Source organism: Embiotoca jacksoni, unplaced genomic scaffold (assembly GCF_022577435.1).
Source record: "Embiotoca jacksoni isolate LCO1_2020_lvr unplaced genomic scaffold, fEmbJac1.0.p SCAF_23, whole genome shotgun sequence".
Taxonomy (NCBI): Eukaryota; Metazoa; Chordata; class Actinopteri; family Embiotocidae; genus Embiotoca; species Embiotoca jacksoni.
Window position 1 is genome coordinate 4771452 of NW_027185374.1, and position 22605 is coordinate 4794056.

General features: G+C 43.3%; 2 protein-coding genes across 9 annotated transcripts in view; one reads left to right on the forward strand and one right to left on the reverse strand.

Annotated features, from left to right (window-relative positions):
- itsn2a (intersectin 2a) overlaps positions 1–16666 on the forward strand; it is a 38597-nt gene extending 21931 nt beyond the window's left edge. For 4 of the 5 annotated variants that reach the window (XM_069158358.1, XM_069158360.1, XM_069158362.1 and 1 more), the window contains 23 exons: positions 514–594; positions 1321–1460; positions 1614–2022; positions 2503–2672; positions 2869–2929; positions 3862–4094; positions 4186–4226; positions 4320–4486; positions 4748–4781; positions 4946–5067; positions 6349–6445; positions 7024–7215; positions 10359–10480; positions 10608–10714; positions 11537–11720; positions 11834–11932; positions 12060–12227; positions 12499–12711; positions 12951–13072; positions 13166–13248; positions 13485–13568; positions 13698–13871; positions 14280–16666. In XM_069158358.1, the coding sequence (XP_069014459.1) occupies positions 514–594; positions 1321–1460; positions 1614–2022; positions 2503–2672; positions 2869–2929; positions 3862–4094; positions 4186–4226; positions 4320–4486; positions 4748–4781; positions 4946–5067; positions 6349–6445; positions 7024–7215; positions 10359–10480; positions 10608–10714; positions 11537–11720; positions 11834–11932; positions 12060–12227; positions 12499–12711; positions 12951–13072; positions 13166–13248; positions 13485–13568; positions 13698–13871; positions 14280–14431 (3255 nt within the window). In that variant the 3' untranslated portion in view covers positions 14432–16666. The remainder of the gene's footprint in view (positions 1–513; positions 595–1320; positions 1461–1613; positions 2023–2502; positions 2673–2868; positions 2930–3861; positions 4095–4185; positions 4227–4319; positions 4487–4747; positions 4782–4945; positions 5068–6348; positions 6446–7023; positions 7216–10358; positions 10481–10607; positions 10715–11536; positions 11721–11833; positions 11933–12059; positions 12228–12498; positions 12712–12950; positions 13073–13165; positions 13249–13484; positions 13569–13697; positions 13872–14279) is intronic. The other variant, XM_069158361.1, reaches the window with a different exon arrangement.
- Positions 16660–22349, reverse strand: fam228a (family with sequence similarity 228 member A). Of its 4 annotated transcripts, none has more exons than XM_069158366.1 (9): positions 20111–22349; positions 19820–19896; positions 18488–18670; positions 18334–18411; positions 17939–18130; positions 17742–17822; positions 17548–17635; positions 16999–17161; positions 16660–16887 (listed from the first exon to the last, which is right to left on the reverse strand). In XM_069158366.1, the coding sequence occupies exons 1-8, from the start codon at positions 20358–20360 to the stop codon at positions 17013–17015; spliced, it is 1098 nt and encodes a 365-aa protein (XP_069014467.1). In that variant the 5' UTR covers positions 20361–22349; the 3' UTR covers positions 16660–16887; positions 16999–17012. The 4 variants fall into 4 exon arrangements, with proteins under 4 accessions (XP_069014467.1, XP_069014465.1, XP_069014466.1 ...); XM_069158364.1 differs by having other exon boundaries at positions 17939–18133; positions 20111–21937; XM_069158365.1 differs by having other exon boundaries at positions 16660–16907; positions 17939–18133; positions 20111–21937.
- Positions 22350–22605: the final 256 nt, after the last annotated feature.

Sequence of the window (22605 nt, forward strand, 5' to 3'; positions counted from 1 at the left end):
AATAGAACAAAAAACGGGGCGTTTCACACTAAAAGCGCTGCTGTGAAATCTTGTTCAACTGGTCACAGTCACTCTAGAGTTTCACCCCTCAGGCAAAGAAAACCTTGTTATCGACCTTTTTTTGCACACAAACAGACTCAAATGTACACATTAGCTGGCAGAAAGCCTGATAATTCAATACCTGTGAAGAATGATGCCATGCCCCCCCTCCTATAATCTATCATCAATCTGGTACTAATACTTACAGCATTAAAAAGCCTGCTCTTTTTCCTTTGCTTTTTAACTGCTTTTAAAACGTTTAACCTCCGTCTTTCTCTCCTCTTTTCCTCTTTCTCTCCAATACCTGGATTTTTTTTCTTTTTCCTACCTTCCTGCCTTCCCCCCCACTCACCCTTTCCCCTCTGTCATCGTCCTCTCCTTTGCTCTCCTCATTTATTATTTTCACCCTCTGTCCATTCCTCGTCTCTCCTCTCCCCTCGTTTTCCCTCCCTCTCGATGTGGTTTTCTCTTTAGCTTGGGGATATGGATGACTGTGTCCTGCGAGGCCTTCTGTCTCTGCTGGCCTGCCTCAGCCAGCTTTTCCTTCTCATCAAGGTTATCCTTTTTTCTTTCTTTCTTTCTTTCTTTCTTTCTTTCTTTCTTTCTTTCTTTCCTTCCTTCCCTCTTCCCCCTCCACTCTGTAATCTTGTTCAACACCCCTCCTTATGGTGTTTTTTTTCATCTCACATCATCTTTCCCCTTAAGCCATAATCTTCAATCTCCTTTATCTTTTCATACCGTGTTGATTCGATCTGTTCCCTCATTCTTGCTTTTTTTGTTGTTTTTTTTTCTTCTTTTGACTCATCATTAAATGGAGCTCTGGTTTGGTACCATGTCTTCCTTCTTTGTTGTGTTGTCTCTCCATGGGATTTGTTCAAGCCTGTGTTTTCAGTGTAAACAGGAAGCACCCTGAGGGTAAAACACACACACACACACACACACACACACACACACACACACATAGAATGCTTAACCTGCACAATGTCTGTCAGAAAGAGAAAAAGTTATGTCAGCTTGTACATACAGTATCTGCATGTTTTCTGTGAATGGCAGCCAGTTTTGCATGTCTGTAATGAATTTTGCTTAAATATTATTAAAGATGTTGAAACTACTTTTAAAAACACATACGCTACTTTCTATGTTGCGCATGCAGGAATCTAGATTGAGCACAAGTTTCTTACACTGTGCATCATTCGCCAATGCTGAAATGTGGTCGGTTCAAAATTTTGGGACTGATCATGACAGTAGTTTCTTGCATTGCATGTTCTGTGACTGCATCAGGAGCTGAGGGAGAAGCAGGTGAGGCAGCAGGCTGCCCTGGACGACCTGTACAGAGTCAAAGAGGAGAAACTGAGGGAGCTGCAGAGACGCAGCGAGGAGGAGAAAGAGAGGAAGAGGAGGGAGGAAGAAGAGGCGGCCAGGTGAATCTGAGGGAGTGTGTGACTTCTATTTGTCTGTGCAGCATCCAGCAGAGTACTTGAATCTACTTTAGTTTCATTTCTACGACAACAAATGTTCAGGTGTTGCGGTTTACGCTGAAGATGTTTTTAATATGTGGCCTTCACTTCCCACAGACAGGCAAAGCTAGAGCAAGAAAGGAGAGAGCAGGAGCAGAGGGAACAAGAGAGGAGGGACAGGGAGGAAGAGGAGGCACGTCAAAGGAGGCTCCTGGAGGAGCAGAGGGCCAGACGGAGGGAGGAGGAGGAGCGGGAGGCACAGGCTCGTCTCCGAGCGGCCCAAGAAAGAGCACAGGAAGAGGAGAGACGAAGGAGAGAGGAGGCGGAGGCGGAGGAGGAGAGGAAGAAGAGGGAGGTGGAAGAAGAGAGGAAACGGAAAGAGGTGGAGGAGGAGAAGAGGAGGAAAGAGGAGCGGGAAAGAGGAGGGCAGCAGCCGGCATCCAAGCTGACCACGTACAGAGCCCTGTACTCCTTCGTAGCCCGCAACACAGACGAGCTGACCGTAGACGCAGACTGTCTCATAGAGGTACGAGACACGTGTACTGTGTACACTGTAAACCTGCCTGTCTTCTGGTTTTTTTTTTATATACTTTGGGACATTCAAACTGAAATGGACTAACAGAAGCTGGAGTTAACTTTAGAAAATACCACCTTAAAGTAACCCAGACTATCACAAAATGATTGTGGTGTTTGCTCAAGGAGCGCACCAGAGAGTCGACCCGAGAGCTCACTGAAGCACAGCTAAAAACACAACTGCAAAGATGAAATAAAAACAGAAACAGATGCGGTCAACTGTGCCCAAGTATAACCGACATTGAATTGTGTAAACTGGATTGTATCATCAGTGCGTAATGGTCACAGCCAAAGCCGACAGTGTTGTTTCTGTCTATAGTAATTGTTCCTGATTGGTCCAAAAGTTTACCGCAGTGGGGAAACAAACACGTTTACCCTCACCACCTCGTTATGTATGATGAAGTGTGACTGAAGCGTGTTTTCCATGATGCAGGTGGATGAGCACACCATAGGTGAGCCTGGCTGGTTGTGCGGGAATTACCATGGAAACCGGGGCTGGTTCCCCCAGAGTTACGCAGAGAAATGTCCTACCCCCTCCGCCACAGAGACGGCCCCTTCCTCACCTGGGAAGGTGTCCTGTCTGCTGCTGCCTCTAAACACGAGGTGAGATGCAATATGGGAGCAGAATAGATAAGTTTGTGGTGTTTTCTTTTCCCCTGCACGAAAGATAAAACGGTTTAAAACTACTTCTTTTTTTTCTGACCTCGGGCATTGTAATTTATGCCACAGTAGAGTTTGGTTGTTTTTTATTCCTCTGCTGGTTCCCTCCCTGATGGTTTGTCCCTCCTGTTTTACCCAGAGACCCAGTTGTGGAGGAGACAGGTGACAGTACTGTTCCTGTCCTATCCGACGCTTCACAGGTAATCTGAGAGTTTGACTTATGTTTACATTTAATTCTCTTAATGATCTTAAAGGACAGATAAACTATTCAGTGACCTACTTGAGCAGCAAAAATCAATACCTTGTTCTGTTGCCGTGTCAGTTCAGAGATAGAAGCCATTTTCTATTCAGAAGTAATGTAGTATCTATTTAATGCTGGCACTTAGCAGGTAAATTGTATTTTTATGTTACTTTAGTGTGTTAAACGCAAAGCTCATTTCAGGCTGATGGGAGGAATTAGCTGATCATAAATCACAGTATTAGACGAATCAAAATATTGATGTTGGCATTAGGTGAAAAGATAAAAGATTGCTATAGGTAATATAAATCATCACAAGGGGGATATTTATATCTAACCCACAAGGCATGGCATCTATTTATACTGGACCAAATTGGTGGACTGACCAAAAGACTGCACTAATTTCATGGCTATTTTTTATCATCATCATCATCACCATCTTGTGTTTTTATTGACACGGGAATTGGAGATTGGAGATTTTTGGTGCCGTTGTATATATCGGGTGTAAACCGGCTGTGGCAGGAACAGAACTAGGTCTGACTGTGATATACTCACTGCTGCTGACACACACACAAGTACACGTTCACACACTTCTTCAACAGCAGCATGAATGTATATTAATAGCTGTTCTCTACTGGGAGCTCTCCTCTCTTTCTGTGCCTCTCTGTGGGTCACAGACACTTACAGATGTCCATCTCCCATTAGATAACATCAGTGTTAGTAGGTCTAGCGTTTGTAGGTTATGTTTCGGGCTCTGAAGGAGTCAGGTGGAGATGTTGCAACTGTGATATTCTAACTTATTCAACATGTATTTTTTTGTTTTTGTTTTAATTGATTCTGTGTCCGAGTGGTTCAGCTGCGTCACCTTTCTGTTCCTCCAATCTTACTCCTCAGTCCTCAGTTGCTCTGCTGGCTCGAGCCGTCTCTTCGTGGTCAGCCACCTCAGAAACTCACCTCAACCTGTCCTCCGGTGTGGGCGACGTCATCACCGCGCTGCTGAGCTTCTCGCAGGGTGACACCATCAGCGTGCTGCAGCAGCGGGACGACTGGTGGTTGGGACAGCTCAACGGGACGCAGGGATGGTTCCCCAAAGGTTACGTCACTTTGGAGACGGCTGGCAATGCAGAGTATGGAGACGCGCACGAAAACAAACAGACACATCTCTTTGGTGTGAAATTGTAGTTGATCCTAATTCACGTTCTGTTGTTCCCATCGTAGTGTTGATGCATTTGACACGTCCGACTCTGTTCAGCTTGAAGGTAAACAGTTCGTCTGCACACAAAGAGACTTCACTCTGGTCTGCACCTTCAACCTGGTCTGCACCTCATGTTCTCGTGTTTTATCCTAACCAGAGTATGTGGCCTTGTACACATATGAGAGCCCAGAAGTGGGGGACCTGACGTTTGTCGAGGGTGATGTTGTCATGGTGACGGAGAGAGAAGGAGAGTGGTGGCGGGGATGCATCGGGGACCAGGCGGGGGTGTTTCCCTCCAACTATGTCCGACCTGTTGAGCCAGAGGTGAGTTAATAAAGTTGGTTTAATAATTGAAATATTGTCATCGCCAGTATTTTCGCTATTTCAGAACTAAATTCTGGAATATTTATTTTAATAAACTATTTCATTTTTATATATTTAAAGGCAACTTTGTCATCTAATTGACTAAATAACTATTGAAATCAATTTTTTTGATCTTCAGTTGTAGTTATATGTATCATGGATCTACTTATCTTTTATTGTACTGCTTTACTCATTACTTTCACTACTGCTTGACAAATGTAGGTGTCAAGACCTGGAGCTATAACCAAGAAACCTGGTGAGAATGCACACAGCAAAGCACATACACTTCACACACACACACACATACATTTCACGTACACACACACGCGCAGGTGGTGAGACTCTGCTGATTAACTCTGTTATTCTCTTGACATTTACCTGATCTAAATTCATCCTCGGATCTGTGTGTTTGGTAAACAGAGATCGCTCAGGCCATCACCATCACCGCAGCCCCGAAGGTGCATCAGCTGCATCTGTCTCCAGGGCAACTGATCGTGGTCCTAGCCAAGAACTCCACCGGCTGGTGGCTCGGGGAACTGCAGGTAAGTCATCAGAGCCATCCGGGATCTTAAACTGTTAAAGCAATCTTTTTTTTTTTTAAGAGGCAAGAATAAAAGAGTAATGTTAGCTGCTGAAATTTTTAACACTGCAGTACTTTGACTCTGACCGTGGATGTGAAGTCCAAGGTCAGTGCACCTGAGAGCACAATTAATTCATCGTTCTGTTCAAACCACTTCCTATTTACAGAGGGGAATATTCAGATGTCCACATTTGGGTAGAAAACTTTGAAAATATTAGTATGACCTTATGTAATGCTTCATGAACAAGCTGTAATAAAAAAATTAAAAAAATGCCGCCATTAGTGGCTTCGTCGGATAGTTATGCAGAAAAATGTATCGGAAACATCCTTAATTGTTAAGGTATCTTCCTATGCAAAAATGCCCAAATTCTCTGCTTCTAACCTTTCATGTCAGAATATTTCCTGGTTTTTGGTCTTTCATTTTGTGGTAAATTGAAAATCGAAGTTTTAAGTGTGGCTGTCAGACAAAACAAGCAATGTGACGGTGTTCTCATTGCATTAGGGAACCTGTAGACCAAAAAGCTAATTCATTAATGGGCAATATAAAACAACAGATAAACTGATATGGAGAATAAGTGCTGGTTACCTGTTTAGTTTAATCTACCATAGCCGTCATATGCTTATGGAAAGTACAAATGTTCGTTTTACCATTTAAACCCAGCTGATGCTGTGGATGTGTTCGTGTCTGCTGACGCGTTGGATCAGTGAAGAGCTGGTGAGAGGCAGACAGGAAGTTACGGGGGTATTAACAGTGCTGTCTAGATGGACGTTCTTTTGCAGCAGTGAGAGGTCAGTCCTCTCTGCCTGCTTTGTGCTGAGGCTGCAGCTGCAGCTCTGGTTACAGCTCTGAATGGGCTCAGTAATAAGACAGCTGAGGCAAAGTTAGCAGCAAGAGGTCCACTGTTCAAACAAGACAGTCAAAAATTGGAGCACAGTGCATTACCACAGCTTCGTCAAGCTGCACAGCGCAATCAGCAGCGCGGTAACGTAGGGTTAGAAGCCGAACGGCAATATTTCATTCATTTTAGAGACTATCCCAGAGGTTTGGTTTGACTTATGAAGACGGTAAATATAAATCACCACTAAAGACCCATCAGGATTCAGTATAAATTGCTGTTGGGATTCTGGGGCTTCAACGCTCTGAACGACAAAAATCGATTCATCAATTAATCTCTAGATTTAGAATTCAGAAGTGAAGCAGCGGGAGATTGATTGACACTCACTGGCTCCGTCCTCCCTCCAGGCTCGGGGTAAGAAGCGGCAGAGAGGCTGGTTTCATTCCTCTCACGTCAAGCTCCTGGGTCCCTCCAGCAGCAAGCCCTCTCCCTCCCCTCTGCCAGGTGATGGCCGACACACTCTGAACACAACATCCTATTCATGATCACTGAGCATTCGTTCTTCTGTGTTTTGGTCGGGTTTGTTCTCTTATTTAGATCGCAGTGCGGCTGTCGTACATTTCACTGGTACGCGTTGAGAATTATAGACCATAGTTACTTTGACAGCGCTGCTAAAAAAAACAACTGCTAATGAGCTTCAGTGTCTCTGACGCAAGATGCTACTAAATTACTGTAATTTATTGTGTCACTGGAATAAGTGAGAAATTTATCAGAAAAAAAAATTGTAACAGAATTGCATCACGTAGTTTCTATCATGCTGTCTATTTTATGGAGAAACAGCCTTACGCTGACATGTTTGTCGTATGTAACGTTTACCCTCTACGCATCTTAGTTCAGCATGTTAACATGCGCTATCACTCAACAAAAAGTATTGCTGAAGGCTGAGAACCGGTGGTCTCGATCAACATGGTGGATCAACAGACCAACAGTGTCATCCCTAGTAGGACCTACGCTAGTGTGGCGGGGGGGAAAAAAAAAAAAAAAAAAAAAAAAAGAGTAAAATGTGTCCCTTGATCCCTCAGTGTGCCAAGTCATCGCCATGTACGACTACACCGCAGCCAATCAGGACGAGCTGAGCTTCTCCAAGGGTCAGCTCATCAGCATCCTCGACAAGACCAACCCCGACTGGTGGAAAGCGGAAGCCAGCGGGGTCAAAGGCCTGCTGCCCACCAATTATGTCAAGATGACAACAGAATCGGACCCCAGCCAGCAATGTGAGTAAACCTCCCGCTTTTTTTTTTTTTTCTTCTGCCTTAACAAGGTTTCTCAGAGGGACAGTATTTTTTTTCCATTTGAGAGAAAATCAATAATTCACATGCAGTTGGAATTGTTGTGGGAATGTTTCTGGTGAGGGGATAAATAGGACTCTGGGCACACACTGATAAAACATGGTTATCAGCTCGAGAAACCAGCTTGCTCAAAAATCTTTTTGGTTGATACTCCAGGTACAGTAGATACCTTATCCATGTCAGAGCATGGAGCCGCTGACGGTAAGCTTCTGTCAGTACTTCTGTCAGTCGGGCACAGAATCGGTGAAGGGAAGTGGTGAACATGTACCCACTGCACTGAAAGGGCTTGATCCCTTACATATTTTTAGTGTGATACTTAATATAATAAATTGTGTCTGACTGCTTTTTACATTAAATACATTTTTATATTTCTTCTAATCCATGCCAACATGAGGGATCAGGCCTTTTAAGTGTCACCGAATGGACTGCACCAAATTTAAGGTCATTTAAAGGAGTAATTTGACAGTTTGGCCATTATGCTGAAAGTTAGATGAGGAGATGGATATCGGTCTCAGGACTGTGTCTCAAATTAATTGAAGCTACCTAGCCAGAATTCTTTAGTTTTTAAAAAACGTTATGAGAATACTATGCAATGTTCTGGTAATGTTTTGGTTGGGAATTTTTTTTTTTTTTTTGGGGGGGGGGGTTCCCAGGATGTTCTACTTAAAGATTGATTCTCTACAAACATTCCAAAAGTTTTGTGTTAACATTCTTAAAATGTTTTCAGTTGCAAGCAGAGATTGTATATAACAGTGGACGTAGCTTCAGGGTCTGACAAATGAAGCCAATGCTGGTGGTAGTTTTTTTTTTGTTTTTGTTTTTTTTAATGCTCCCAGGATATTATGTTAAAGAAGGATAGCGTGCTTTTTTTAAGCACATTATACAATTTTTTTTTTTTTTGAGGTAACAATCATTTTTAGAGAATTTTATCCTACCTTTTAAGGGGAACATGGAAAAAAATAAAATTAAAAAAAAACATCCTGCTGGAAACATTTCTAGAGCACTGCATCATTTCTAGCTGGATAACTGCCTTCTGGCTGCAGCTTCATATTCAAAAGATCAATATGAGAGTGGTATCAATCTTCTAATTTAACTGTCATCAAAAAATTAGAAGAAACACATTTCTTAAAATGTCAAAATATTCTTTTAAACTACAAAATGGAACAATCAATGATAAGTTTGAACCTTGCACATTTCTAAAATTCGAATTGGTCACATCTCCGGAAATGAAATCTTCATCTCTCTGGGAAGAACAATGCGGCTGCAGCTGCATGCACTGCAGACAGGTTGACTCCACTTGTGTATTCACTGCTCATTCACACACAGACCTGGGGTGAAATTTTAAAAAGCCTATTTTTGAATAGGAGGCGTGTGTTTTAGTATTCATAGCTTGCATGTTCTCCTCGCAGCGGCAGAACTCTGTTAACAAGAGCGAACACACCGGACGTTTAATTAGGATGAACTCATTAAAGCCGCCGACAGAAAACACGATGAAATTTGAATTCCTCGTGAACATGTTCTCACTTACGCACACACAGCGAGTACACTAATGGTCCGCGCTTCATACCAGAATTAAAAATGTGCAAAATCACCATCATGCTCCAGCTGATGTGATTAGTAATAACATTTACATTCCCAGAAATGCATTATTAATGCTCCTGCATGTAAGAGTCCGGCATTAATATTAAAACTATATTAACGTCTGCTGTCTCTCCGTCTCTCCTTCATCTCACTCATTCCCCCCCCTCACCCCCACTCCACTTCATCTCTTTTTTTCTTCTTTCTTCTGTAGGACAGTAATGCTGGCTTTCTTCTCTCCTGCTCTTCCTCTCTCCCCCTTCCTCCTCCTCTTCTTCTTTCTCACACTTTCTGTCTGAGCAAATCCTACAAGAAGCCAAGCCGCCAACAAGAACGCCCACCTCTACACTTTCCACCTTTAGGACTGCGGTGCTCTGTGCTCCTCTCCCCTGCTCCTCTTTAAATCGACCTCTTCTGTCTTTTCCTATCGGGCCTTTATTTCTCACCTTTATTCCCCTCGCTCTCTCTCCTCTCCCCTGTTTCCCTTGATGTTCCTTTAACTAACTACTAAACCGAGGGAGCGAGGCAGAGGCAGCTAGACATGAGTTTTAGAAGCTTTTGTTTCTCTTGTACAAAAGCATGGAAAGTGTAGTTTTGGTATAAAAAAAAAAAACCAAACAAAGGAAATATAATTCCTAAGAGTTTGGCTACAAGGTATGATAAATTATATGTGAGCTGTATCAAACTGAAGTTGTTTAGTTTTATAAATTAAGGCTATAAATTAGTACAATAAAGAGTATTTTAACAGGGTCACTCATTCTTGCACTAACAACATTAAACCTTGCTAAAATGGACCAATGTGAAGACTCACTGTTGTTTAAATCACCAGTAACCTTGATTGCTGCTTGCTGACACATTGCTTGAATTAAAAACGAATTGATTGTGATTTTATGATCCTTATGCACTCGCCCTTTTATTAATGCTTCCGAGTATTTAAAATTGAGACTCATCCTGTACTGAACTGTGATATCACCAGCAAAACAAATACACGCAGACGTTCGCACAGTAGAAAACACCACCTCACCGCTGACATCTACATATGACCTCTGCCAAGTTTGAACCTCAAAAGACTTGAACTACCTGCTGAGTCTTCCTCCGCTCTTTCACTCAAGCATTAGCTCCTTTATTCATTCACACCTATGCAAGCCATCCGGAGCGAGCGCTCCGCTGTGAAAAGTGCTTTATTTTCCTTTGATTCGGTGTTCTCGGTAGCAGCGTTGTTGGCATTGCTTGGTACGTCACGTCCATGTACTGCAGCAACAATGTGCCTCACTCCGTGCATTACCTTGTAAATAAAACATCATAGAACTGATAATAAAGGGAAGATTTTAACATGTTTGGTGTGCGCAGCGTTTTTCACTCTCACACGCCGTATCTGTGATTTGAAAGCAACGTGTTTGTGCTTGTGTTGGGCCGTGCACATGCCCGTGCGTGTTCGTGCATGCATGCCCGCATGTGTGTTTGCAATGTGCATGGGGGTGCATCTGTAGGGTGTGCTGACCTGATGACGCTGGACACGATGACGCCGCAGGAGAGGAAGAGACAGGGTTACATTCACGAGCTCATCCAGACGGAGGAGACGTACGTGGAGGATCTGGAGCTGGTGCTGGAGGTACAGACAGACACGCAGACACAGAGACACCATTGGCCTTTTTACGGTGTTTAAAGCGCCGATATTGTTTATATATTTGATCTCCCATTTCTGTTTCAAACTGTTTGTGTATGTTCACGCCTCTCAGGTCTTCTACAAGCCCATGTCCGAGTCAGGCCGTCTCACAGAAGCTGAGATGTCGGTGATCTTTGTTAACTGGAGGGAGCTGATAATGTGCAACACCAAACTGCTCAAGTAGGTCCCACACGCAACATCTTTATCGCGACTATCTATTCCAATGAACGTTTCTGCTCCCTGTCAGCTGTAGTTTGTAAGTTCACACTGAGAAAATGATCAAAGGAAATGCACGCTGTTACGTAAGAACTGGGTAATTCTTGAGACCGTGATCTACTGTGGTTATTGCAGAGGACACGTGTTTACGTTGCAGCATAGCAAGAAAATATTTCCTCCTTACAGTCTTGAAAAATATGCATGCCGGTACACCATCTTATAATGAACAGAGACTTCAGACCTTTGTTTTCATTGGTCAGATATACAGAGCGCATCATTTTCCAAACCGTGATCTTACAATAAGCAACATAATTCTGCTGGAGAAGCACCGTTTCAAATTTCCAACCCGAGTCTCGAACCTTTAACCTCTTACCCGAGTTCATGTATCATGCCGAGTTGAGTCAAGCTTTAAAGTGCACACCGAGGCAAGCGACCTGACGCCAAACACCAGCCTGAAGACAAAAATAAAGTGATTCGAAATTAGTCGTTATCCTAAGAATAATGACAACATAAGCTTATTACCAAGATCCTAACTCTATAACGGACTTTCAGTTTTGGTCTAGCCACACTACTTAGGGCCTTAAAGTCAAGATATACAAACAGACTATCAACACTTCAAGCAGTTCATTTCTACGAGCCCACAAACTTCTGTAGAAGTCATGAGTTATTCCATCTGGTCATCTTTCAGACCTGGTGCAGCTGATGTACACTGAGATGCAACTAAACCGTGTTTTACATCCTCCTCGTGCGTGTGTGTGTGTGTGCGTGTGTGCGTGTGCGTCTTAGGGCGCTGCGTGTCCGTAAAAAGACAGGAGGAGAGAACATGCCGGTTCAGCTGATCGGGGACCTGCTGGCGTCGGAGCTCGCACACATGCAGCCGTACATTCGCTTCTGCTCCTGCCAGCTCAACGCTGCCGCCCTGCTGCAGAGCAAAACCCACAACCAGCCTGACTTTAAAGACTTCCTCAAGGTTCGAGATGGGGATGATGATGATGATGATGATACTGTAAAATCATGTCAAAGATTAAAAGTCACGGGGTTCTGTGTGATGCAATAAATGTACTCCTCTCTGTGTTTGAGCAGAAAATAGCCACTAACTACCGCTGTAAAGGAATGCCACTGTCCAGCTTCCTCCTCAAGCCCATGCAGAGGATCACACGCTACCCTCTGCTCATAAAAAATGTACGTTTAAAAAAAAAACACCGTGTTCAGGTCGAATTACATCATTCCCCACCCACCTCTTTTTTTTTTTCTTTTTCCAATATTCACTCTGTGATTTCACGTGTCCATTGCTCTTCTTGCTGGTCAGATCTTGGAGCACACCCCAGACGGCCACGCGGACCGCGGCCCGCTGCGAGAAGCTCTGGAGCGAGCCGAGGAGCTGTGCTCTCAGGTCAACGAGGGGGTCCGGGAGAAGGAGAACTCAGACCAGCTGGAATGGATACAGAGCCACGTCCAGTGTGAGGGGCCCATAGAGGTAAACCCACTCAAATAGGACGCGTGTGAATGTACACTTGGAGACTTAGCAACGGTTTCTGTGTTGGTATGTGTGGTTTCTTACCGTTGTGTTATCACCGCTGCTACGGTGCAGTTATAGACGACCCTACAAATAATTGATGATGTCCGTTACCGAGACGAATAAAGAATTTCTCTCTGTACTGCTCACTGTGTTTGACAGTTCGTTTCCTTTCATACATCCTCCCTCAGCCACGTCTTACTTTTTTCCTCCCCATCTTTCTTCTTTCCAGCACTTGGTCTTCAACTCGTTGACTAATTGCCTCGGGCCTCGCAAGCTGCTTCACAGCGGTCGGCTGTACAAAACCAAAAGCAGCAGAGAGCTGTGGGCTTTCCTCTTCAACGATTTCCTCCTCCTCACACACAGCGCCAAACCCTTCTCCTCCTCAGGATCCGACAAGTTATTCAGCCCCAAAACCAACATACAGCTCAAGATTTATAAAACGGTAAAGCAAGAGGCCGGCTGCTTTTCAAGGAACAAGAACTTCTCATGCTCTCACGGAGTTAAAATATCGATTGCTTTGGGAAGAAACAACGCACACATAAGCTCTGGGGGCTCTGGGCTTTCCTGGAGCAAAACAAAAAAAAAATTCCACCATTTTCTTCTTAGTCATTCTGCACGCTGCACCTCTTATTGTTTCCCTTCTGTCTGTATGTAATTCATCACTCCATTTTCCTGCCGCAGCCACTCTTCCTGAATGAGGTTTTGGTGAAAATGCCGCCCGACCCCTCCAGCGACGAGCCGCTCTTCCACGTCTCGCACATCGATCGGGTCTACACTCTCAAAACCGAGACCTTGAATGAGAGGTAGGCATGCACAGATTCTGCAACTTGATGTAGTCGCCCGTATAACCTCATCACGTAGTGGACAGCGTTCACAGGTTTTTACTGTTTTGGTAGGACGGCGTGGGTGCAGAAAATCAAAGCGACATCTGAACATTTTATAGAGACGGAGAAGAAAAAGAGAGAGAAGGCTTACCAAGGTGAGCACAGTCACACATACATAAACTGTATGTGCATGTACTGTATACGCATGACGTATATGGACTAAATACCATATTAGCGATTATTTGGAGGTCTGTACACAAATACACAATTCATCTGGATTGTATAAGCACCTGTATGTTGTCCACACGTTATTCCCATGATCACTTGTTTTACCAGGCACAATGTGTGCTGTATTTCCGGGCTACGTCCAACGGTTTCCTGTTTGTTTTAGCACGTTCTCTGAAGACCAGTGGAATCGGCCGACTGCTGGTAACTGTAACTGAAGCCAAGGAGCTGAAGGCCTGTAAGCCCAACGGTGAGGCCCTCTGACGGGACGCAACTCAGTTTTCGTGGAATAGCCCACTGGTCCATTTTGCACCATTAAGTCTCCTTAATTTACAAAAAAAAAAAAAATTGAACATAAACCCTCATCATTTCTGTTCAGGTAAGAGTAATCCGTACTGTGAGCTGACGATGGGGGCTCAGTGCTACACGTCCCGGCCAATCAGCGACACTCTGAGCCCCAAGTGGAACTTCAACTGCCAGTTTTTTATCAAAGACCTCTACCAGGATGTCCTGTGTATCACAGTGTTTGAAAAAGATCAGTTCTCACCAGATGGTCAGTGGATGACACACACACACACACACACACCCCAATGGATTATTTGGCTTTGAGTCCAATTTGTCCTGATTATAGAGATTCAAGGGAACACATAATCACTGGTGACATATCAGCTTCTGTCTGCCTTTGACTGATATTCTAGTTATTTTTTTTGTAACTGAAAGACAAATTGTAGGTTAGAGGTCATTTAGAATCAGCAGCATTGACTGGTAAAGTGTCGTTGTCAGTAGGTTTCTATTTTAGGTGTCCTATTTACAATATATCTGCTGATATACTGTTAACTGTTATTTTTTTAAAAGTCTGACGTCAATATTATCCTTAAAAAAAATCCAACAGGTTCCACAAAGGTTTGAAAACAGTTGTATCAGTTTTTGATAAATGACCGATGTTTTCTCCTGGTTTTAGATTTTCTCGGTCGCACAGAGGTTCCCGTGGCAACCATAAAGAAAGAGATGGAAAGCAAAGGAGCTGCGAACCGTCGCCTGCTACTGCACGAAGTCCCTACTGGAGAAGTTTGGGTCAAACTAGACCTACAGCTATATGAGCCGACCAAATGAGCACAGCTGAATACTCCATCGGGCACACACCACTTCACTTTATAGTAATGAAGAACAGTTAAACACGCCTAAAGTGCCTCTGTATGTCGTTGCACGTAATTCCACAGAATAGTCTGGATCTTACTGTCCCTGCCTTGTTCTGCCGTGAGCCAATCAGACCTTCTTTTTTTTTTTTTATTGACCTGAAACCAGCTCTAATGTGAATATAATTGCCAATATTTTCTTATTCACCACGAGGAAACACAATCTGACAAACATTCCTGAGAGTTAAATTTGCTACATTTTTGAGATTTGGAAAATTCAGACATAAAGTACATCACATACTCAGTTATACAAACACCTGGACAGTCGCACAATGCCTCACGTGTTTATATTGTTATACATCAGTCAACTGTTGCACACTACTGTACAATATAATGTCAAAGGCCCTTACGGTGTCACCATGGGGTTAAATCCAGCATAAATACAACTGTGTAGACGTTATTCAGTGTTGTGACTTCAAGTTTTGCCATCATGTTCCTGGCTTCCTGGTGTCTAATGATTATGAATAGATTATTAGCATATGAATGATGATAAAGGGAGGGAGGGATGGATGGATGGCCCTTGCACCTCGCATGTCTAAAATCTCCCTCCCTGTAAATTGTGAACTGAGAGAGACCACATGATACGGGGGCGTCATGCTTCAAAGTTTCACATGATGATGTGATAAAGAAGTTCCTCCTCCGCTCACAGATGAGAAGCGGCTGCTGCCGGTTAGCACACAGTACTTGGAACGAGCTGAGCAGAGTAAGAGTTACACTCTCAGGGACCTCTTAGAGCAGAATGGCTGCAGCTCTTCTTCCTGCCGTTTGCTCTCCTCTACAACATTCAAGCCAAAGAACTTCTTGTTGTGAGAAAGGAAGGGAGCTTTTACACCTTCAGCCCCCCCCCCTCCCCCCCCCCCCCAAAAAAAAAAGATGCCAACTTCTGCCTGATCTCCAAATTGACTGGTGAAAATAAGTTTGTCCTGTGAAACACCTCTGACCCCATCGTCCAAGAACTCCACAGTATCTGAGGACTTGAAACAACGACTTTTAGTTGTCAGCGGGGAGAATGTTTCTTCTTGTGTCACCATCAGCAACCTGATCCATTCGGACTCTGGCCTGTACCAAGAGGAGGGTTGGACTGAAGGCAAAGTGATATATGATAAAAATTTAAAAAAAAAACAGCATTATTATTTGCAGGTAAATCAATAAGAGGATTTTTGTTACGAGTTTTGGAGGAACAAGCGAAGCTACCGTGAGGGAGCAGCTGGAAATCTGACAGTCCAGTGGCTCCAGAATCGTATGAGAAAACGGGAAAGGCATTCGGACAAGAGTTTTTGAGGACAGTGCGACGTTGGTGGTGAACAACGTAAAAGGAAGATTCCAAAAAGGTGGAAAACGCATCAGCTCTTCGTGTATCCAATTTGACAAAGAATGGGATGTACAACTGTCTGGTGATGAACCAACAGCAGTGCGTCAGCAGTCGATCTGTAGAGTGTAACATACAAGCAGATTGTAGACAGCCTGGTAATCTCTAACGTCCCAATAGAAGACACGGGGGAGTGTTGGTGTGTAGATTTAGACGCAAATTATACGTGCGTGTCGGCATCCAAAACTCTTCTAAAGTACAGAGAGCCCTTTGGGGTTTTCTCCAGCTTCTGTGTAGTGAGGTCGTCGCTGCTCAACGGCCTGCTGGTGATGCTGAAGACCCGGAGATGAGAGCAGCTTCCAGCTGAGACCGAGACGCTTACTAATCATCTTTTTCGTGCTTATTCCTCATCGCTTTTAGACCGTGTTATATATGCATCTCTAATAAATAAAAAAAACACATAAACTGTTGTAGTATAATAATAATAAAAATGAGAATATAATTTTACAGTCAGTCATTATTGTATTATTGTTAAATTTGTTTTAAAAGTAACTTTTTCCCTCATCTGTGTCTTAAAAAAAATATTATGATATATTGTATAAAGTGGTTGTGGATATCTGCCCGTACCCTGACCCACAGGAGGGATCTAGTTTCTTTGTGATAATAATTTCTAAAAATTTAATGTTCTAATATTGTTTTCAACAAGTTTTTTTTATTATTATTCTGAGTAATGTCTTCTTTTTTGAAAATTTGTTTGTTTAAAATCTCAATTTTTTTTTTCAGCTACATATAAAGGAATTTGTGTTGCCTTTTATGTAAACAAAATAAAATTGTTGTATCTACCAGTGTTGTTAGTCTTTAACGTTTTGATGAATACCTGGGAATTGTGAGGTATTACATAAGAATACGGGTAAAGATATGCGGGTACATATGGATTTTATTTGGATGTAGGCGATGACCCAAGTTGCTGTAAATCTGCCGGCTGCTGGCGACATCCACATCTGGAGAGCCAGCAGCTGCAGTGACGGCACGTTCCATCCGATGTGGTAGTCGCAGTGACGGGCCTGGGTGAGACACATTTACTCTTGATTGTTGAGTGATGTGAGCTGCAGCTGTCTCATAAAGCTTCTACAAATACTGCAGTGAGACTATGTAGTGTAACTGTATATTTGTACCTGCCAGACCTCCTTCATTCAGTGTCGTCCTCCGCGGGCACTTTTATGGATCCAGAGACGTGACGATTCGAAGAGGCCTCTGGGAGTCTGTCGGCCTGAGGCATCGAAGCTTCACAAAGAGGACCGTCACTCTGAAGTACTTTTCTCCGTGTGTATTTACACCCTTCGAAAGACAGGAAATTGCTTTACACGTTTAGACAAAACAAACAAATCTGTCTAAAATCTGATTTTAAATCAGAATTGGGACTCAGCTGAGTGAAGTATTCCACTGAGAGGTCTTTACAGACATCAAGCAGAACTATGTAACTGAATACTGAAATAATAAACTACGATTTAGTATTTATTGAATTTATTCAGATTTTACTATATGAATCCAACTTTCCAATTTCCAAGAGGACAAGTTTCTTCAACAAGTTAAACAAGTGATTTAATTCAGCACATTTTTTTAGAGCAAATCACTCTCAGCTAAAACTCCATGTTCAACATTGTATATTAGTTTGTCTTATTTTTCCCTTTGGTTTAAAAAAAAGAAGAAAAAAAAGAAGATACCTGCTTCATAGGAAGGGGATGTTCTCTTTTCCTTCATTTTTTCATGGAAACGAAGGCATAAGGGGTTCCTTAATTCTGCTGTTTTGAGCTGCGGGGCAGGGCGATGAATGGATTAGCAACAACAAACACTTTTATATTTCCCAGGCTAATTTCAAATGGATGAAAAGGAAATATTTAAGTCGGAGAAACTTTACCTTGAGGTACTGTTGCTTTTTGATGTTGAGAATAAAAGGATTGTACTCATTTAGATTGTACGTGTCCAGAAACACAAAACCCTGCAGATGACAGACGTTACAGGGGTCAGAATAAACGTAATCATCAGTCCAAAACAACACAAGAGCTGCTTCCAGCTCTGACACGCGGGTTCATTTGCTGCACTCCGAAGCTTCACCTTGGCGTTACAGTGATGGAGGTAGTGACTGTATGACCTCTGGCGTCTCTTGGCCTCTAAAGGGCTGCAGTCGGACACATGGGCGTCCACTCTCCGCTGCAGGGGAAGCCACACATGCTCAGTCCAGCGCTTGTGGAACAGCTCCCTCCTCCTCAGCTTTGTGAAGTCCCAATGGTTCAGGAAGCTCTCCAACTCCTCAATGAACACACATTTCAAACAACATGAAAGTTTTTTTTAATTTTTTTTTTTTTAATCTATTTTATTATGATAGTGTGGAGGGTAAGATACAGAAAGAGCAGGATAATTGTATTCAATAAAATCACTAGAAATCTTCATAAATTGGATGATATAAGAAAAGCAACTTAAAAAAAAACAACTAAATTCTTATATCTTACCTTTATAAAACTATTTTCAGTGTCCAGTATTTGTTGGATTATTTCTTGCGCCTGCTGATTTTCAGCTTCCAGCTTTACCTGAATAGCAAAACGTGAAGTCAGAAAATGTCCCATCTTTTTGTGCAGGTGTGTGCGTTTGGTTGGATTACAGTACCTGCAGATGTCTGAGGGAGGTGTGAGAGAGCCGGTCCCGTTTGAGGCTTCGCTTTGGCCGACAAAGCGAGGCCTCATTCCTTTTCCCGGCTCTTGCCCGTCTACAAGTGTTCCTCGTGCGCCCACTGGGTTGAGACAGGCTCTTTCTGCTCTCCGTGACGACTTCCTCATCTGCAATCCACTCCTGAAACACCAGCAGTATAAATTCTATGAGCACTCACTGCTTTTATCAGCAACTATGAAAAAGCATGCTGTAGTTACTGTCCTAAATCCTAAGCTGCTTGTCTGAAATAACATCACGTATATGGCTCGAGCCACATCTTGGTTTATAAAATCAAATAGTCACAACTATGAATTAAAATATGCTAAAAACAACAACAACAACATAAAACAACAGACCCTTTAGTGGACTGTAAACTCTTGTAAATCCCAGACAGAGTTGACAGACATAAACATGGAGCTGCACAAAAGGCTGCAGATGTCAGCACAAAAGGCAGTGACAGATCCTGGAAACATGAGCAGCTTCTCACCGTTACGCAAACAAGTACAGTAGAACATGTGCGTCATTATATTATCGTCTTTTCTTTTCTTTTTTTTTTTAAATATTGACTTACCAGCTGCGGCCTCTATGCAAAGATGGCCGCTTTCTTCCTTGCTGTTCTTTGTGTCGTGTTTGGACATTTGCATTTCACCTGATCCTTTACCATCAGTTTCCTTTCCGTTGTCCTCATTTAAGTGAGGGTAACAGTAGCTACCGTATCTGTCTGTCGGTAACCTGAAACCTTTTCATTCATCTTAACTCGGACCCTGAGATTCCAGCATCTGATACGGCACCGTCCAGACATACGAGAAAGAGGGGCAGCCATGCCTTTACACAAGCACTGCATCCCCCTGCCAAACTACCTGTGCTGGCCCGGGGATCACATAAACTACCTACGCAGCCAACCTGACATTAAAGGACTCGTGGTAAATTATATTAGTTGGTAAGAGTTCACAGTCTCCCTGTTTATGTAAGATGGGAACTGTATAGAGTGAGTGTATATTACCACTCATCCACAGGCAAATCGAAACAGATAAACAACAAGGCAAAGTGAGGGCCACATCATAACACCTTTACTGCACTTAAAATCGCAATTAACAGCGGTAACTTTAACTTTTTGTGAAGCAGAGTTGAACTAACAAATAGCGTATATTATGTAGTGTGTGGTGTGCAAGCCATTTAAAAGGTTGGTCTTATTATTATATACAGTTTACATTGTATTATGCGGATATCAATTATCTCTTTTTGTTTCATACACTTGTGAATGTATTATATGCGTGTTTGTTTATTTACCCCCGTTTTCAACAGGCTGACAGGAAAAGGCGTGTGGACGGTGATCACACCGCTGCTTTTCGTCACGTGGCTCATCACTACATCACCAGAGGGGGGAAAAATAAAAAAATAAAAAATTGAATTATGACCTCGCTTCAGTGCCATAGGCTAAAACATATAATGAATTACAACAATGCAAAAGAGCGGGACATTTATATTGAATTTACTCCACACAGTTGAGCCCGCATTTGAATTTACGTTAGTTGCGTTTAAAAAAGTCCGCGTTACCACGGCAACGTCATTGTTTCTTACCCGTGTTGATTTGAGGACGTTTGTCCAGAAGTTCATGGGGAAAGCAGAAACAAAAAAAACAAAAAAAAAAAGAGGCAAAATAAACCAGTTTCCTCGGTTTCTGGGTCACGTACAACACGCACTTGCGACTGCTGACTTTTTTTTTTTTTTTTTTCTTATTCCCTTTCCAGCAGAGGCAGTGAAAGAGCGAAGGAGGAGGGGAGAGGCCTCCTCTAGGTGTCCTACCGTCTGGAAGGTTTTCCGTTGCCATGACACACGCACACCAGCGAGCCAAAACGAGAACGCGCTGCCCGGAAGTCGTCAGGGCGCGACGCGAGACGATGAACGTTTCACAAAAGCTTCTTCAATGTAATGTTGACCAAATTTCTGGGTCAGGTGCACATTTAAAACGACAGAAATTTGGTCAAATGTATAATTTATTATACTTGTTTTTTTTAAATTACGCAGGTTGTATAATATTCTGCCTTTTAATTATTTACTTTTGGCATGTACAACTTCAAAATTCACATGCATATTGCTGGTTTATTTTTTTTTTCCCATTATCGGAGTAACGACAATATCTATTTCAGGCAAGGTGATTTGCCACATTGAACATGTGATGTTAGAAAGAGCCTGCCGAGATGACAACATTGGTTTATGCAAAAAAAAAAAAAAAAAAAAAGGTTCAAATCTTTGCAAGGTCTCCACTGGAGCAAAAGGGTTCATCCATCAGGCTCGCAAAGCTTCTACTACAAAGGTGTAGGAGGCTTTAAAGAGCGATAGCCTGCACGTCTTAATGCGCCCGATAACACCCGAGGAGCACTCTCAAGGTGTTCCGCAGAGGCTGAACACCTCACACCGACACCTGTGGAGGGAATGCGACGACTTAATGTTTGGGTATTAACTGCGTAAAGGCTGGGCAGGGCTTGGCCAGATCATAACGCGTGCTTTCACTGGTTTCTTTCTTTTCGTTGCCTGAGTGGGAGACTACATGGATTGGTGGACTTTGTTGGCAGCGAGTATTGCCCTGCTCTGGATTTTCTGCTTTATAGATGGTAAGAAAGTAAAGATTTGGAGGTTTTTCCAGGAACTTTGGCACCGGCCTACTATCTTAAACTCACAGCCTAAGAAATGGGGACTATTTGCCGCTAAAACATATGTTAACTTGACTGTTTACTGTATATTATTCTGGGCAAAAACATATAGCGTGTTGCTTTGCAAGGTTGCCAAGATCATCAGGTGTCCAAAACCAAAATATGCAGTACTTTAAGAAACTTTAGTGCATGATTTTACGCACGCGTCCCAAATTGAGATAAGACTGCAATAGAAGCAGGTGCAGCGAGCATGTCAGCCAATACAACTTTGACAGCAGTGCATCTTAAACAATAAAAAAAATATATATATATAAAATCATATTGCACATGCCTCGTAAAATAGCTATTGTATTACTTCAAGTTACTGAGATGAGGCCGTTGAAACCGCTTTTAAAATCCTCATTCTTCAGTGTTTCACGACATTATTTTGATGAAGGTGAAACTAGAGTACACGGAACGAGATTTTGGCCTCTGCTGCAGACTGAAGGATTTGTGGTGTTGGTCATTCGGTGCTCAGAGGTGCGCGTAACGATGCGCCGAAGCCCGTTTTGCGTGCTCGAGTGATTCCTGCCGCCCACATGGCCAGTGAGCAGACTTTAATCCAGTGGTAGACGCCGTTTGTAATGGTTACTGACATTAGCCACAGTGTTAAATAAGACTCCAGCTGACCCTTTTACCCTCTTATCTCCAGGCAACGCCGTGCTTGAGCTGCGGCTGCTGTTCCACGCTCTGACCAAAGCTGCTTGTCACCTGTACCTGGCCCTGCTCCCACTGCGCCGAGCCGCCATCCACTTCGCCGACGGCGCGAGATATCTGATCAACCATGCCCAGCAGCCGACTCTTCCATCCGGCTACCTCCACCAAGGACAGCCTCTGGCCAAGAAAGGCACGCTGCACTTTCTGGAGGGCCTGTGCGTGGTGTGCGAGACGGTGCCCAACCTGATGGGCGCGGCGCTCGGCGTGGGCGCCGCCTTCTGCCACATGCTGCAGGGAGCTTTCTACATCCTGGCAGCCACGCTGCGTACCATCCAAGTCAACCTGCTCTCGCAAATGAACGGCGAGAAGGAGAGATGGGACAAAGAGCGGCACAGAGCCAAAGAGAGCGAGAAAAAGCTAAATTCTAGAGTGCTGGAATACATCTCCGTGTTTTGTCAAGACCCTGTCAGCGCTTTACGCATCAAGGTCGACGTGCCGCCTGTGTATCGATAGTCTTTGTCCATGTATATCGACATGCTGGTTAATTGGCACATAAGGGGCCTTCTTCTAACTGCTGAAGGGTTACAGGTACAACTGTTGATTGGTCCACAGAGATGACAGGGGGTTGAACTTTGACCTCTGATTTTCAGTCACTGTTGAGTGGGATCAAAAACAAATTGTATTAAAGCGTGAAAAGGGTAAACAATGGTGCATTTTGTTACATTT

Excerpts from the sequence above, each read along its gene's own strand:
- fam228a (XM_069158364.1), bottom strand. The coding sequence starts at position 20,360 with ATGGCAACGGAAAACCTTCCAGACGGTAGGACACCTAGAGGAGGCCTC. Across the intron at positions 18,671-19,819 it reads TCAGCCTGTTGAAAACGGGG|GAGTGGATTGCAGATGAGGA; the intron begins GTAAATAAACAA and ends CTGGTGTTTCAG. Across the intron at positions 18,412-18,487 it reads CCTCCCTCAGACATCTGCAG|GTAAAGCTGGAAGCTGAAAA; the intron begins GTACTGTAATCC and ends TTTGCTATTCAG.